General features: G+C 39.0%; 1 protein-coding gene across 1 annotated transcript in view; it reads left to right on the top strand.

Moving 5' to 3' along the window:
- DIAPH2 (diaphanous related formin 2) overlaps positions 1–15,523 on the top strand; it is a 924,369-nt gene that overhangs the window by 744,328 nt on the left and 164,518 nt on the right. The window contains 1 exon segment of the mRNA XM_032619577.1: positions 12,851–12,946. Within this exon segment, the coding sequence (XP_032475468.1) occupies positions 12,851–12,946 (96 nt within the window).

Genomic DNA, 15,523 nt, shown 5'->3' on the forward strand with positions numbered 1-15,523 from the left:
TTAATCACTGTTGCCTTGATTGTTTGAAACACCAAAAGGCAATACCACCTAATATACAATTACCATATTACTTTTAATATGTCTTCGTTTTAATTTAAAGGTTGAATTCAATTAAATGGTAGTAGCAGTATGTTAAATTTACTATGAGTATCTGCCTTAGGGAGTTATTTATTTATTTATTTTGAAATTAATTTTTTTCTATTGGAGACCAACTTCCATTTATTTAGTAAAGCATATAATTAAGGTCTATCTAACTTTTAATTATTTAATAGAATAGGATATTGTTAATGTGTATCTGTATAAATTACCTAAATTACCTGAATTTAGGCCATTTATGTTTCCAAAGCACTCACTCTAGGAATTTGACCCCTGGAATAGATCTGGTGAGCTGAAGTGTATTCACTTTAATAATCTTCCTAAAAGCTATATCCATTTAAACTTGAAACTATAAAGTATCTATCTTTTTTTGTTGTTGTTTGCTTTTTCCTTTAGAATTTACATTAATTGTTTATTTCTTAAATTAGGAACATGGGGGAAGACATATAGGTGTGAACACTTAGGATCTGTAGAAAATGATAAGGAGAGGTAGCTTGGCTGGTGTGGTTGGAGGAGCCAAAGAAAAATCTGGAAATAATTAGTGAGATCTTTGGAATTTGGATTGGATCAGATGAGCATTGAATCTTGGAAAAGAGGATAATGTGATTAAAGTTATAGTTTAGTGATAGGAGAGACTAGAAACAAAATTCAGCAAGTTGATTCATATAGGTTATCCAGGTTAAGGGATAAGTGTTACACTAGGGGAGGAGATTCTGTATTGCCTGTGAAGATGTGCTATAGCTTAGTCACTATTTGACTTTGGAAATGAATAAAAAATACTAGAGACCATTCAACGGTTCTAAGCCTGGAGGATAATCAAAAATGAGAAAATTGGGATAAGAAGTCATTAAGGGTGTGATTAGGTGGGGAAATCTGTGGGTGATTCCATTTGTCTGAGACACACTGAGTCTGAAATGATAGGAAATTTTATAAATAACATTGTTCAGGCATAGCTAATGGTTCGTCCTTGAAATTGGAATGCAGGTAAATAGTGAGGTTGTGAATTAAGGCATCTCCATCATAGAAGAGAACTAGAAGCCTTGAAACTGAGATCACTTCCCAGAGCCCAAGAAAGAAAGGCCACAGACTGTCCAGTGACACTTCATTCTGCTTTCTAAATAATTATTTTTCACCAACTTGTTTCAATTCCATCAGGAGACAGGAGTGAGATTGCTAGAAGTATAAATACATTCTAGTTGATTGAGAAGGAAGCTAGCCATGCTCAGAGTCAGTCTGGCTCTCTCCTGGAGCAGATTATTGAACTCCGCTTAAGGAATTATTGAGGGATTTAGATCAAGGCTTAAAGGTAAATCCTTCCCTCTCCCATTTTGAAACATCAATGTAAATTACACTATTGAGTTATGATAATGCATATCAGAAGTGCATACCTTCAGCTCCTTTTCTGAAGCATGTGGCAATCGGCAGCTTCTTAAGCAATGCTGACCATGCTTTGTGCCACACATTCCTCCCCTACCTTCAAAATGGGCCAGAGATTGATTCTTGACCCAAGGACAGCCACCTGTAGGCTTTTCTATTTCCTAAGAAATAGCCTGTCATGAACACTCTTCCCCCAAAGGCTGGTCCGTCCTGGTTGAATTAGTTTGATTCTTTTTCTTGGGGAGTTTGAACTCAAAGACACAAAGATGGTAGGTGAGAATGGACATCAAAGTACTGAAGTAGTAACATTAATGGATGACTAGGGCTATTGTTGTAGTTGGAGGATTAGAGTCAAAGTTACATATTTTTTAAAATTTTGTTGAAGTATAGTTGATTTACAATGTTGTGTTAATTTCTGCTGTACAGCAAAGTGACTCAGTTATACATATATATATATTCTTTTTCAGATTCTTTTCCAATATAAGTTATTACAAGATGTTGAATATAGTTCCCTGTGCTATACAATAGGACCTTGTTATTTATTCATCCTATATATAATAGTTTGCATCTGCTAATCCCAAACTCCCAATCCTTCCCTCCCCCACACGCCTTCCCTTTAAGGTTGTATCTTGAATGGTGTTTCACTTCTTTGTGAGTCACACCTGACCACGTAGCTGCTGAAGCCTGTTTCCTATTCCTTCTACTTCTGCATACATCCTTACACTAAATCCCCACCTTTGTCTCTTGTAAGCCCATCTAACACGTTCATCAAGAGGCTTAGAACATTCCCTGTCTTCCTTTTTCTTCCTCCCTGCCCCAGCCCACTGGGGGTCAAATTTTTCCATGAGAGAGGCTGGGGGAGTAAGTGGGCAAGCAGCTTATGCCACCCATTCTCCCCTTCAGGCCCCTGCGTCCAAAAGACTAACCAACAACGGGGGAAGGAAACACCTTGAAGCAAACATACAATCAGTATTTAAATTACAACCAGAAAATTGTAGAATCTTCCCAAGATGTCATTAAGGGACATGAAAGTGAGACTTGACATTGTATGTCTAGGAGCAATGCTGAAAAAAATGAAAACCAATTTTATGTTTGTTCCTTCACTGAGTTGAGACTGTTCAATAAACTAGTTGGTTATACATGCCTTTTTTCATACTGCTTTTTGAAAAAAGCAAAAGTGTATAATATAATGTTAAAACAAGATATATGCTCCTCAATTTGAAAGTGGTAGTTGTAATAAGAACAGATCAGTTTGCAGCAATATTCACTTTCGGGGCAGAAAGACACACACACACACACACACACACACACACACACATACACACAAGATTCCTTGCACTTTAAAAATATATAACCAACAGTTAAGTTCCTGTGCAAAAGTGGAGTGAAGTTGTCATTGCCTTTCTGACTGGAGAGAGGAAGAAGAATTCAAAAGATAGCCTAGCAACAGATGAATTGCCCACTTGTTTCCTGTACTCCAACCATCAGCAACTAAGAGTACCAATTCCCTCATGTACATTTTTATACCTGGTGGTAGGCTGCCACTGTAGCTGTGGTGTGTGACATTTGTTAAAACTACCTGACAGGACTCTCATGACAGCCATTCTTCAAAAGTTACTTCCATCCCTCCCTTACCTGGTGCCTATGCTAGGCACCAAGGAAGATAAAAGTATACATTTGACCTCATGATGGTGCTCTGGAAGCTCAAACTCTCCATTTTCTCTCCGCCACTAGGGTTGTGTTTGTATTTCTTATGAAATGGTTAGGTTCATTGCATGGTATCATGTTCTGATATGGCCATCCAGTTACTTTACCCAAATATGCCTCAGTTTCGTTACCTGAAAAATAGGTTGGCGTAGGGATCCAACATCCCTTAGAACAGGGCCTGACATATAGTAAGCTCTCAATAAATGACAGACATTATTACTATTCCTAAGTACAAAAACATCTTTCTTTTATCTTTTCAGAAAGTCACTGAGATTTACTTTGGCGGATGGTTTTGAATTTATTATTTTTCCAAGTTTGTTTTTGCTTAGTTCTCCCTTCACAAGTGTTCCATGCCCTTAGTAAATGATTGATTCTGATAAGACACAGTATTTCAAAGGTATCTTTGAAATATTAATTATTTAAAATATCGAACGTGAGATATTTTACCAGAGGCATCAACAGTGGTTCTGGTAAGCGTTAACATTCAGGTTTATTCAGGCTTATTTATAGAGTGTAATTTTCTTCTCCCAATCTTCTAGCATATAGGTAGGTAACTGGGGAAAAAAATGAATACACATAAACATTACTTTTTAACTACCATTTACTATCAAGCTGTCTTACCGCAGGTGGACTGCCCAAAAGGTGCCTCTGTCCATAAAAGTTCCTTCACTAAGACCACCAGTAGAAATCCATTCAAGTGTGTTAACAGGCATTTTTTTTTTTTTTTTTTTAGCGGTACGCCAGCCTCTCTCCCGTTGCGAGGCGCAGGCTCAGCGGACATGGCCCACGGGCCCAGCCGCTCCACGGCATGTGGGATCTTCCCAGACCGGGGCACGAACCCGTGTCCCCGGCATCGGCAGGCAGACTCTCAACCACTGTGCCACCAGGGAAGCCCAACAGGCAACTCTTTAAAATGCAAATACATTATGGAAAGTTAACTCACCAATTTAGCTACTGTGACAGACTTTGAGGTGATACCTACCATGTAGATATTTGGGGAGAAATCACTTTATCCTTTACCATTCATCACTCTGGAGTGGAATATCCATTAGCTTGTGACCCTCTAGTACAATATTTATTTCATGACAAAATGTACCTATAACATTAACCTTCAATTAAAAATGGTAAGGAAGAGTAGTATTCACTATGAAGTTTATCTGAATCTGATAATTCCCTTCACTGTAGGAAACTGTTCATTATCTGTTCTGGAAAGGAGATGCGATAACAGAATGAATGAACTCTCTAACCAACATTTTCCTCTACAGTTTTAACTTTAATTGCTCTGAGATTAATTTTGCTTTTTGGTGCGTACCACTGTGCAAGGCCTCAACCTGGGAGCATAATGTTTTTCTGGTTTGTTTTGCAAATCTTCAACTGCTGCATAATGTTATTACTAGTCTGCCCCTAGCTCATCCTGTGGTTTCTGGTAATTTCTTCTAAGCTCCTCTGTCCTCTTTTCCCTCTTGAAAGTTTTCTTCTTTTGAACAGGAGCATCTGCCTTCATTATTTCCCTTAGAACTTTATACATTCTATTTATGCCCTCTTTTAATCTCTATGGAATAATATCTTGATTTTTTTAAACACTTTTCGTGGCCCTAAATTACTTCATAGACTATTATCTTAGTTACCATCTGTTGGTTTGTCAAGTCACCATTATCTCCATTCTTCACTCACTTCCAATTAAACTGCAAACTAACAAAAACCTCCCATCAGGTAGAGGCTTTCTAGATGTTTGTGGACTGCAGTAGAAGTTGTTCAGGTTTTTGTCATGTCTTACCTCTTATTGTGTTGAATTATAAGAGCTATTTGTCAGCCCCAGGCCTTCATTTTTTTCAGACCCCAGAGAAGGAATTTTGTTTCCCTCTTTTTTGATAAGTGAGCAGTCTTCTAATTTTGTGTCATCTACAAATCCATACATCTTGCAGCAGGGTCTTAATCTGGCCCGTAATAGGTAGCGTGAAAGAGATTGAATCTAACACTGATTTTTCTTGCCCTCCACTTGTCACTGCCCTCTTATTCTGTCAGCTTCCATTTACCACTGCTTATGACCTTGCTTACAAAACCAGTTTTACTGTTCTATTCAGTCTTTTACCAATAATGCCAAAATTGACTATTGTACTTTGCCCAGGGTTATATACAGAAAAATATTTGTCACTGCAAATTCAATTGTATTCTTTGCAGAATTTCTCACCCGCTCTGGTCTATTTTGCATAATACTGTGAGGCTGATATTACATGTCACCTTTATCATGTCACTACCTTGCTGAAGATCTACCAATGGCTCTTTAGAGGCCCTTTCATCACATTCAAACTTCTTACTTTGATACCCGAGGCCCTTTAGAACTTTGCCCTGATGCTCTCCTCATGGTTTATCATGTACTCCATGCATATTTGATTTCAGGTGGCCACGCTGATTCAAAACCACCTCAACACATTTTACCCTCTTAAACATTACATGATATGAACAGGCAAAACTAAAATACGGTGATAGAAATCAGAGCAGAGGTTACCTTTGAGTGGTGGAGGCAAGAGGGAACTTTCTGAGGATGATGGAAACATTCAGTATCTTCATTGTGGTGGTGGTTACATGGGTTTAGGTACTTGTCAGAATTCATCAAGCTGTATGCAAGATCTGTGCATTACAATATTTGTAAATTTGTACACAGACACATGCACACACACAGAGGAAGTGAGCAAGTAAGCATATGCATGTACACGAGGAGTTAATAAATCTAGACTTTACGAAACTGCAATGAAGTACCACCTCACACCAGTCAGAATGGCCATCATCAAAAAGTTTACAGATAATAAATGCTGGAGAGGGTGTGGAGAAAAGGGAACCCGCCTGCACTGTTGGTGGGAATGTAAATTGGTGCAGCCATTATAGAGAACAGTATGGAGGTTCCTTAAAAAACTAAAAATAGAATTACTATATGACCCAGCAATCCCACTACTGGGCATATATCTGGAGAAGACTCTAAAAGATACATGCACCCCAGTGTTTGTTGCAGCACTATTTACAATAGCCAAGAGTCAGCCATAAAAAAGAATGAAATAATGCCATTTGCAACAACATGGATGGACCTAGCGATTATCATACTAAGTGAAGTAAGCCAGACAGAGAAAGACAAATATCATATGATATTTATATGTAGAACCTAAAAAAAAAAAAAGATACAAATGAACTTATTTACAAAACAGGAGTAGACTCACAGACATAGAAAACAAACTTATGGTTAAATAAATTAAATTGTTTTTTAATTTTTAAAAAAAATCTAGATTTTACTCTCTTTAAACTGGTCACTATTCAACGTTTTAAATATTAATTTTTTTTCAGGGGCTTAACTTAAGCCCTAATTCTTCCATGAGCCTTCCCTACTCTTTTTTTTGGCTATGCTTTTTTAAATTTATTTTTATTTATTTATTTTTTTGGCTGCGTTGGGTCTTTGTTGTGGTCCATGGGCTTCTCATTGAGGTGGCTTCTCTTGTTGTGGAGCACGGGCTGTAGGTGCACAGGCTTCAGTAGTTGCAGAACGCGGGCTCAGTAGTTGCGGCATGCGGGCCCTAGAGTGCGCAGGCTTCAGTAGTTGAGGCGCACAGGCTCTAGGGCATGCAGGCTTCAGTAGTTATGATGCACAGGCTCAGTAGTTGTGATGCCCGGGCTTAGTTGCTCTGCAGCATGTGGGATCTTCCCCGACTGGGGATCGAACCCATGTCCTCTGCATTGGCAGGTGGATTCTTAACCACTGAACCACCAGGGAAGTCCCTCCCCTACTGTTTGAACCCATGGAGAACATAGTTTTATTTTCTAAATTATTTAATCTACCTAAGTATTATTTTGTGTGGTAGGGTCCTGCCCTCATTAAGAAGCCTTTTGCTTCTTTTGGTTCCCTTTATTTACTTTTGGGCCATTTTTATTGGTTGATGGCAACTTCTTCAATTTTGAGTGGCTCAGCTTTTCCAGAAAGCCTTAATTATATAATTGAGAATTCAAGGAGGCAATTGTAGTGAATAATGAAGCCATTATGACCAGGTTGTAAGGATCTTAGGGAATGATTTTTATGGTATTGGTTTTACTTTAGTCATTTTTGAGGAATAATGAGCTAGAGTTGGGTGTTAGTTAAAGGAAAAATCCAAGGCACTAGATGTTTAGGTTCCTAGAGGAATAAGGGATATTTAATTAATAATGTTTGATTAAAAAGGAAGAAGAGCTCAGAGTATTTTCAAAATTGTAAAGGGTCAGAGATTTTACTCTTCTTGCATGCCAGCAAGTCAGCTGCCACAGTTTCAGGGATGCCGGCAGAAGACACAAGATTCCTGGTTCAGAGACAAAGAACTGTTATCCACAGCACAGCAAGCAGTGTGAGCTTCATGTTCAAATTGCTTTCCCTTGCCCTCCAACTCCCACAGGGTGATACCAAGATGGGCCCAGGTGGATGCTAGGCACACAGTGGATTTGTGTTATGTCTGAGGAACCCACGCTTAAAGAACCCAAATCTTTTATAATGGACTGAAAGCAAACCTGTCTGACATCTGCCCTAGAGGGAGATATAATCTGTCTTCAAAGTAAACCTACCCTCTGTTCTGGAGGGAGACACTGTGCCTTCAAGGCCGTTGACTATAAAAAATTCTTGAAAAGATAGTCCAGAACAAAGGTCATCAATGCCTGTGCCCACAAAATATGCAGAAATGTGAGAAACCCATAGGGAATTCCCTTTATATAAGTTTATGCTAGCCATCGGGGAATAGTCTCGCATAAAAGCGTCATAGAGATCATTAATTTACCTAGTGCTAATTTTAATCTGTGGCATCTCCAAACTCTTCTGGAGAAATTAAGTCAACACAACCCAGGTATGCATTGATGCTGAAAGGTGAAATCAGTGGGCATTCAGGATCCACTGAATGACCAACACTGTTGGAAATATGAAATAGAAGATACAAGCCATGCCTTTCATTTTATCCAAAGATAAGTAGCTCACACAGAGCCCACTGGACTGCATGCAGCCCTTCTAGCTCCTTAATACTGTCTGTGATCTAGTTTCAGGATGAAAGATTAGAAAGTTGCCTCTGAATTGTTACTTCTCAGACATGCCCATATGTTACTGTTTTAGTGGCTAAAAAGCATTACCGATTTCTCCTTGATATTCTTTCACTCAGTAAAATAGGTATTGTAAGTTTTAAGAAAACGCATTTTTCTATGTAATTCAATAAGGTTATTCTCTTTTTCAATGAAAAATAAAGCACTTAAAAGATTTTTTTTTCCTGAGTTTGATCTCATAGACCAAAGGGGGAAAAAAAAATCCAAACAGCTACTCACTACTAATCACATCTAAGTAAGAATTAATGGTTCTGTGAACTTGGAAATTCTAAGTGAACTGTCAACCTCACACAATTCAATCACTGACCAAATTGCAATGAAACTTATTTGAAATGAAGGATAACTTTCAAATGATCATGTTTGCTTTCATTTTGTTTTAGGAAGACTAACTGAAATATAAATCTATAGTATATTCATAAAAGCTTTATTCCTTAAGGTTAAACATTTCATGAAAATTTCTCTGTCCCTTTGAAAGTTATCATGAAGCAAATGAAAAAGTAATGGTGAACTGGTGGACTAAAACTTATATTTCTTTCCTTAAAGGCGTTACTGATGTTTACAAAGACCTGGATTTTTTATTTTTTTTTTAACAGAACCATCTAGCATATGCCTTCTCAGCAGGAGCAATATCACCCCCAAGGGAATCAATATTGGTTCTTGGAGAGGTGGGAGGAGAAAAATCTTAGATATTACAATGGTTTGTGACCTTCCAAAGGACCAGAATACATAAGCAGATATATAGTTTTATCTGTAAATATTAATGTGGAGGGGATTAGGAAAAAGATATCTAACAAGGCTCTGTTAAGGGAGGAGGGAACGATAATGGAAGAAAAAAGTTGAGAAACTGATCTGGCATAACATTTTTTTAAGTGTTTTCAGATGGCAACCACTAAATTAAGCAAAGGGATTTATTTGTAATTCCTCTCTACTTTATGTCATATTTGTTCTTTTCATCTCTTTAGTCCATAAACAATATAATAGCTTTAAAGAATTTTAATGAAATGACATCCATAATGTTGCTGTAGATTCTTTTCATGTTTGTATATTATTTATGTAAAATCATAAATCCTCTTTGGTATTCTGTTCTCGTCACTCGTATACAGATATTCACCTTTCTACATAGTCTTCATAATGACTGTTTTTATGAGGATACCTGAGATTCAGTTGTACCGCAGTTCTCTTCCAGTTGTACTTCTGTGTCTAAAAATTCCTTCCGTGTCTTCTTTGCAGTTCTGCTTCTCCTGACTGCCTGTTAAAAACTGAGATCCTCAGGAATTGCATCCTATGCCCCTCCTTCTCATACATCTCAGGGTCATCTTACCCATCTTCCGACAGCACTCTCATCTTTAGCTCCAGCCCAGACTTCACTCCTGGGTTCCAGATTCATATTTCCATCTTAGTTCCCGGACCAGGGATCAAACCCATGCCCCTGGCAATGGAAGCACAGAGTCCTAACCACAGGACCGCCAGGGAATTCTCCATATTTCCAACTTCTTACTGGATTTCTCTACTTAGATATTCCTCAAAAAAAATTTTTTTTTTCAAACCTGTTTATCCCTTGTCCTCTAGACGCTTTTTCTCCCCGTTGATCTCACCCTTCCAGCCAGGTCCTAATGAATGTACTAATACCTTTAAAATATTCCTCCTCTCTATTCACTCTGCTAGCCCTTTAGTTCAGTTCTTTATCTCTTACTTAGACAATTACACTATACTCCTAAACATCTCCCTGCCTTCTGTCATGCCATCCCCAGAGTCATCCTCCATAGTGCTGTCTGACAAGTCTTTCTAAAGTATAAATCTGATCAAGTCACTTCCTATATTGCTTATGGCTGCACTGCCCAATACAGCAGCCATGAGCCACATACAGCTGTTGAGCGCTTGAAATGTAGCTAATCTGAAGTGAAGGATGAAATAAAAACATGTTAGGTTTCTGAAACTTGCTCTAATAAAAGGAATGTAAAATATATAATTTTTGTATATATTGAGTTAAATATTAATATATTAAAACGCATTTCACCTCTTTCTTTTTTATTTTTTAAATATGGCTACTAGAAAACTTAAAATTATTTAGGTGGCTCACATTTGTGACCTGCATTATATATCTGTTGGATAGTGCTGGCTTATAAGATAGTGCTCAAACCCATATCATCATGTTAAAAAATCAAATTCAACTGAGTAAATTTTAAAGAGCTAATTGGATTTATTCAATGAATCATAAATTGTGCAGCATCTCATCTAGTAAATAGAAAGGAGCTCCAAAGAGCTGTACAAAATGGAAGACTTTTATAGGCAGAAGGAAGCAAGACAAGGAAGTTCTTCTAGCAAAGAGTGGATTGTTCAGACAAGGTTACCTTCCTTTGTGGGACAGTGGGGGGTCTATCAGGTAGATTTCCGTACTAGTGTTGACCAGGAAATTCCAGATTGAGTGGTTAAGATTACATTCCTGGGAAAGACTGAAACTGCAGTTAGGTTAAGTATCAAGTCTCTGGTTGGTGATGTGAGTCTTAGCACAAGTGACTCCATTTTGGGCCTGTTGTCTCTTTTTTAACAACAGAATTATGATGTTTCATCATCTGGCCATCACTTGCCTAGTTCATTTCATCTTCTTCTAGCTGTCATGCAAAGATTGATCTGGGGGGCTTCCCGGGTGGCGCAGTGGTTGAGAGTCCGCCTGCCGATGCCGGGGACACCGGTTCGTGCCCCGGTCCGGGAGGATCTCACATGCCGCGGAGCGGCCGGGCCCGTGAGCCATGGCCGCTGTGCCTGCGCGTCCGGAGCCTGTTGCTCCGCAACGGGAGAGGCCACAACAGGGAGACGCCCGCGTACCGCAAAAAAAAAAAAAAGATTGATCTGGGTTCATACCTGGGCTCCTCTACATGCCAGCTGTGCAATCTGGAACAAGATGCTTAAACTCTCTAAGTTTCAGTATACCCAGCTGAAAAACAGAGATATTTCCTGCTTCAATATGTTGTTGGGAGGATTATAAGATATAACCAATATGGGAATTCCCTGGTGGTCCAGTGGTTTAGACTCAGCACTTTCACTGCTGTAGGCCCGAGTACGATTCCTGGTCGAGGAACTAAGGTCCCACAAGCCACGTGGTGCGGCCAAAAAAAAAGATATAACCAGTGTGAAGTGCATACTGCATAAAATTTAATTCTCCCAGATACATTCCAGCCACGCCAGACTTCCTTCATTTCTTCTTTTCCTTCCATTGTAAAGAGCAGGTCATGGTTCAGATGTGTCTGCAGCCTTAATATTCCTAAAAGTGCACAATCCTCTTTCCCTGTTTAGTCACTGAGGTTCTACTTTCCCTTTATTTTTCCCGTTTTCACCAAATATTATACCTGAGAACCTCTGTGTTTCCTTTTATTTTTTCACTCAATATCCTGTCCTAAAGAATTCATTTTAAAAAAGAATAAATGATTGTAACATTGAGGAAATCTCAAGTCAAATGAAGAGCATAATCAAAAGAGATTTTAGCTTATTCTTGCCCCATAAGAAAATATTTTTTTCCTGTGATCTGATACCCCACAGTCAATTCTTTAAACAAAGTAGGATTTAAATTTCACTTTGGAGTAACATCAGAAATAATTTCTTCTCCCTCACTGCCCCCCTTTTCTTTTCTTAACCCTCCTGCCTACAAGTGTCCTCTACCCGAGACCCACACACTTAGCTATCACTCAAATTAACCACCTGGCGAGGGTCCTTTTCATCAGTGAGGCCTGTTGAGAAGAGGGTCTTCAGCTCACTGTGAATCATCCACAGCTTCGCAGAGAGTTTCTGGCAATGGACACCTTGTCCTAGCAAATCTTAAAAGTATTTTTAACAGCCAGAATTGTCAAAGATAAGAGTAGGGTGAAATGTTTTATATACGTTTCCGTTAGGAATTTCCATGAACATCTCTGAGTACTCCACTCACAGGAAAAGTTTAGAAACACAACAGCATTCTAAAAGGGGTGATGAGACTCTGGCTAATGTCTCTCAAATGTAAAATGTGGACTTTCAGATGACGTGGTCACCTTTGGCTTCTGCAATGTCAGCATTTCAAAATGGGTAAAGGATATGGATTAGATAGGAACTGAATGCAAGTGTGTTTTGCAAATAGTGTCTTTTAAGATAACCGCAGATGATGGTTGAATGCTTAAGGTATTAATACAATCAGTATTTAACCTTGTGTAACTCCGCTTCATCAAATCACGCCCTGCACGTTGATTGCATTAAGCCGGGTCAGTGGTTTCTTGCTTAGGAATATCTTATAAGAATCTGAACAGGAAGGCAGCAGTAGCTGATCAGCTACTGTTTATTTGCATACTGAGCATGTCATCAATAATACAAAAGACAAGGTCTTTAAGTTGAAAGAACAGTGAGATTGGCATGAATTTTGCTTAATGGTGCGTAATAAGCAAAGTAGTCTGTGGTGCCAGAAACTGACAGGATCCATTATGTTAAAACAGATATATGTCTTTAATTTAGGGGTATTATGTAAATCTGACAGGAGTTTTTCCCTTTATTTTCCTGTAGTTTAACTTTAATTGCTCCAAGATTAATTCCAATTTCTCCCTTCCTCCAGAGGGTGATGAGACGGGCGTGATGGATAATCTTCTAGAAGCCCTGCAATCAGGTGCAGCATTCCGAGACCGCAGAAAGCGGATTCCAAGGAATCCAGGTAAGAGCCATTCCATCTCACATGGTATTATAGAATGTAAGTGCTCAGAGCCAAGTACCAAAAATAACCCAAAAGACAAAAACAACCTTTCTCATGAAAAAAATGTTTTTAAACAGTTGATCTCAGTTCATGTGTGAAATCTCAGCAGGCTTCTATATCTACGTGATCACAAGTTTCAACTTGGTAAAAGCATCTTCAAGTAACTGTAGGCTTTGCAAAAAAAATTCAGAAGCAAGGATTCCTTCTGTGTTTCATATTAAATATTTTTAATTGTGATTTTATGAACATGTGGTTTGAGTAGAAGATGGTTTAAAACCATAAATGTAATTAAATCATTCCAAGTAATTAGCCCTAATGATGTCACGTTAGCTATTTACAGGTAAGGAAGCTGAGATAATGCCCCTTTCCAGAGGCCATTTTGGCTTTGCAGTCCATTGTCCATTCTCCATGTTACTAAAGAGAGGACAGGCACAGATGATCCAAGATCCCCAAAAGTGCCAAAATGTTGGAACCCCCTTTTTGTGTTTCTTTGATTAGTAACAAAGCCACACTATGAAAATTGATCTCGGAGGAAGAAAAAACATAAAAGAAGCAGCACAACCTCCCTCACTCAAGTGGACCCAGAAAGTTGTCTGCCTTTTCTCTTCATACCCTATGACTGAAGTAAATAATAGCTCCTCTCAGAATAATCCAAGTAGGCTGAGCTATCCATCTCCTCTAAGGAAATTTTTATATTTCTAGTTCCTATCTTTCTTGAAGTAGAGGGAGAAACTAGGTGTGTTGACTGTAAAAGCTCTCTTCATGGGCTGTAGGGCTATACGGAGACATAAATGAAAAAAGGAAAATTAATAGTAAACATGGAAACTCTACTGAATTTAGATTAGTAAGATTTGCCATGAATAGCCTACAATTCAAAAATATCCTGTGTTTAGAATAGAAACGATCACATTTTATTAAAATGCAAACTGGTACCTCTCAAAACCATTGTACTCCAACAAACCAGTGAAAGAAATGGAGCCCAGAGCAGAATGGTCCAGAAAAGCTTTTGGCAATGGTGAAATTCATGGTGGAAGACAATATAAGTTATATTTCATCTTTTTCACATTTGAGTGAATTCCGATGGATACATTAGCCTGAAGGTTAGATTTGATTGAGAGGACAAGAGTGTTTTGGTTGGAGTGTAAGACCGCTTTATGTGGATGAAGACATTGCAGATGGCCTACAGAAAGAGTGGAAGACTGCAGGAAAGAAACTTAACATCTATATTTATATGTCCATATTTTTTACAGTAATGCTGCATGGCAGAATGTTAGGAGCACTACTAATCTGTCCTCAATCTTTACCTGTAAAATGAGAATATTCTATCATGCTACCAGAGGCCCCTGCCACCTTTTAAGGAAAATAGAAACCTTCCCTGCTCTTTCTTGAACAATCAGAGCATTAATAGGCAGTGGAAGCAAACTGAAATAATTTTTCTATCAATTCTGTTCTCTGTTAAGCAGCTGATAAGTAAAAGCATGTTATTCTGTGCCATAAAAGAACTGCCATCATCTTTCTAGGCTGTTTATTTTTTTTTTTTTTTTTTTTTTTTTTGCTGTACGCGGGCCTCTCACTGTTGTGGCGTCTCTCGTTGCGGTGCACAGGCTCCAGACGCGCAGGCTCAGCGGCCATGGCTCACGGGCCCAGCCGCTCCGCGGCATGTGGGATCCCCCCGGACCGGGGCACGAACCCGTGTCCCCTGCATCGGCAGGCGGACTCTCAACCACTGCGCCACCAGGGAAGCCCCTAGGCTGTTTATTTTTAAAATACATTTGCTAAGGCCCCTGTCTGACTAGTCTCACACCTCATACTGGCTCTAGAACGACTGTACTGAGAGAAAGAGATCATTCCATGGGGTTTCTGTGAGTTTGGTACTCAAGGGAATATAGTGTTGTCAACTGTGAAACACCAAGAATATATTCACAAACTGCATAATTTTTTAGTACTGACTCCAAGTAATCTAAATTGGGACCTCTTTTGCTTTGTAGTTGGAGGGCCTCCATGAACACGTAGGGTCAAAAATATCAGCGCACTTATCCCTGGCAGTCATTCCAAGTGGCAGCAGCCAATGCAAATGTCTAGCGGTAAGAAGAAACTAGAAGGCAGACAGTGGCAGTGATTGGTAAAGCATCTTGGACATCAGTAGAAGTACTTGAAGGGAAGGGGAGGGGAAGGCAGGCACAGAGTTAGCAAGTCTGCCAAAAACTCTCCTGTCTGCTTCCCTCTTTCTAAAAACGACAGAACTGGGGGGCTTTTCCAGATTTCCTCGCTGTTTCTGCCTCTCTTAGCTAAGATCATCCTTTCCTGCTGGCCTCCTTTTGTTTTCACTTTCCTAGGCACCTTATTTGGTTCCTTTCCAAGATCCCATTGACTTTCTATTGCTACACTTTCCCTGTTTAACCCCAGCATCCTTGCTCCTGTCCAGAAACCTCTACTTCACCATGATGAGATAAAAGCAGAAAAATCAAATTATAAAGAAGGCTGTTTTCTCCAAGTAAAGTTGTATCAGAGGAAATAGCCAAAATATCTGAAATCAGA

This window comes from Phocoena sinus, chromosome X, assembly GCF_008692025.1.
Source record: "Phocoena sinus isolate mPhoSin1 chromosome X, mPhoSin1.pri, whole genome shotgun sequence".
Taxonomy (NCBI): domain Eukaryota; kingdom Metazoa; phylum Chordata; class Mammalia; order Artiodactyla; family Phocoenidae; genus Phocoena; species Phocoena sinus.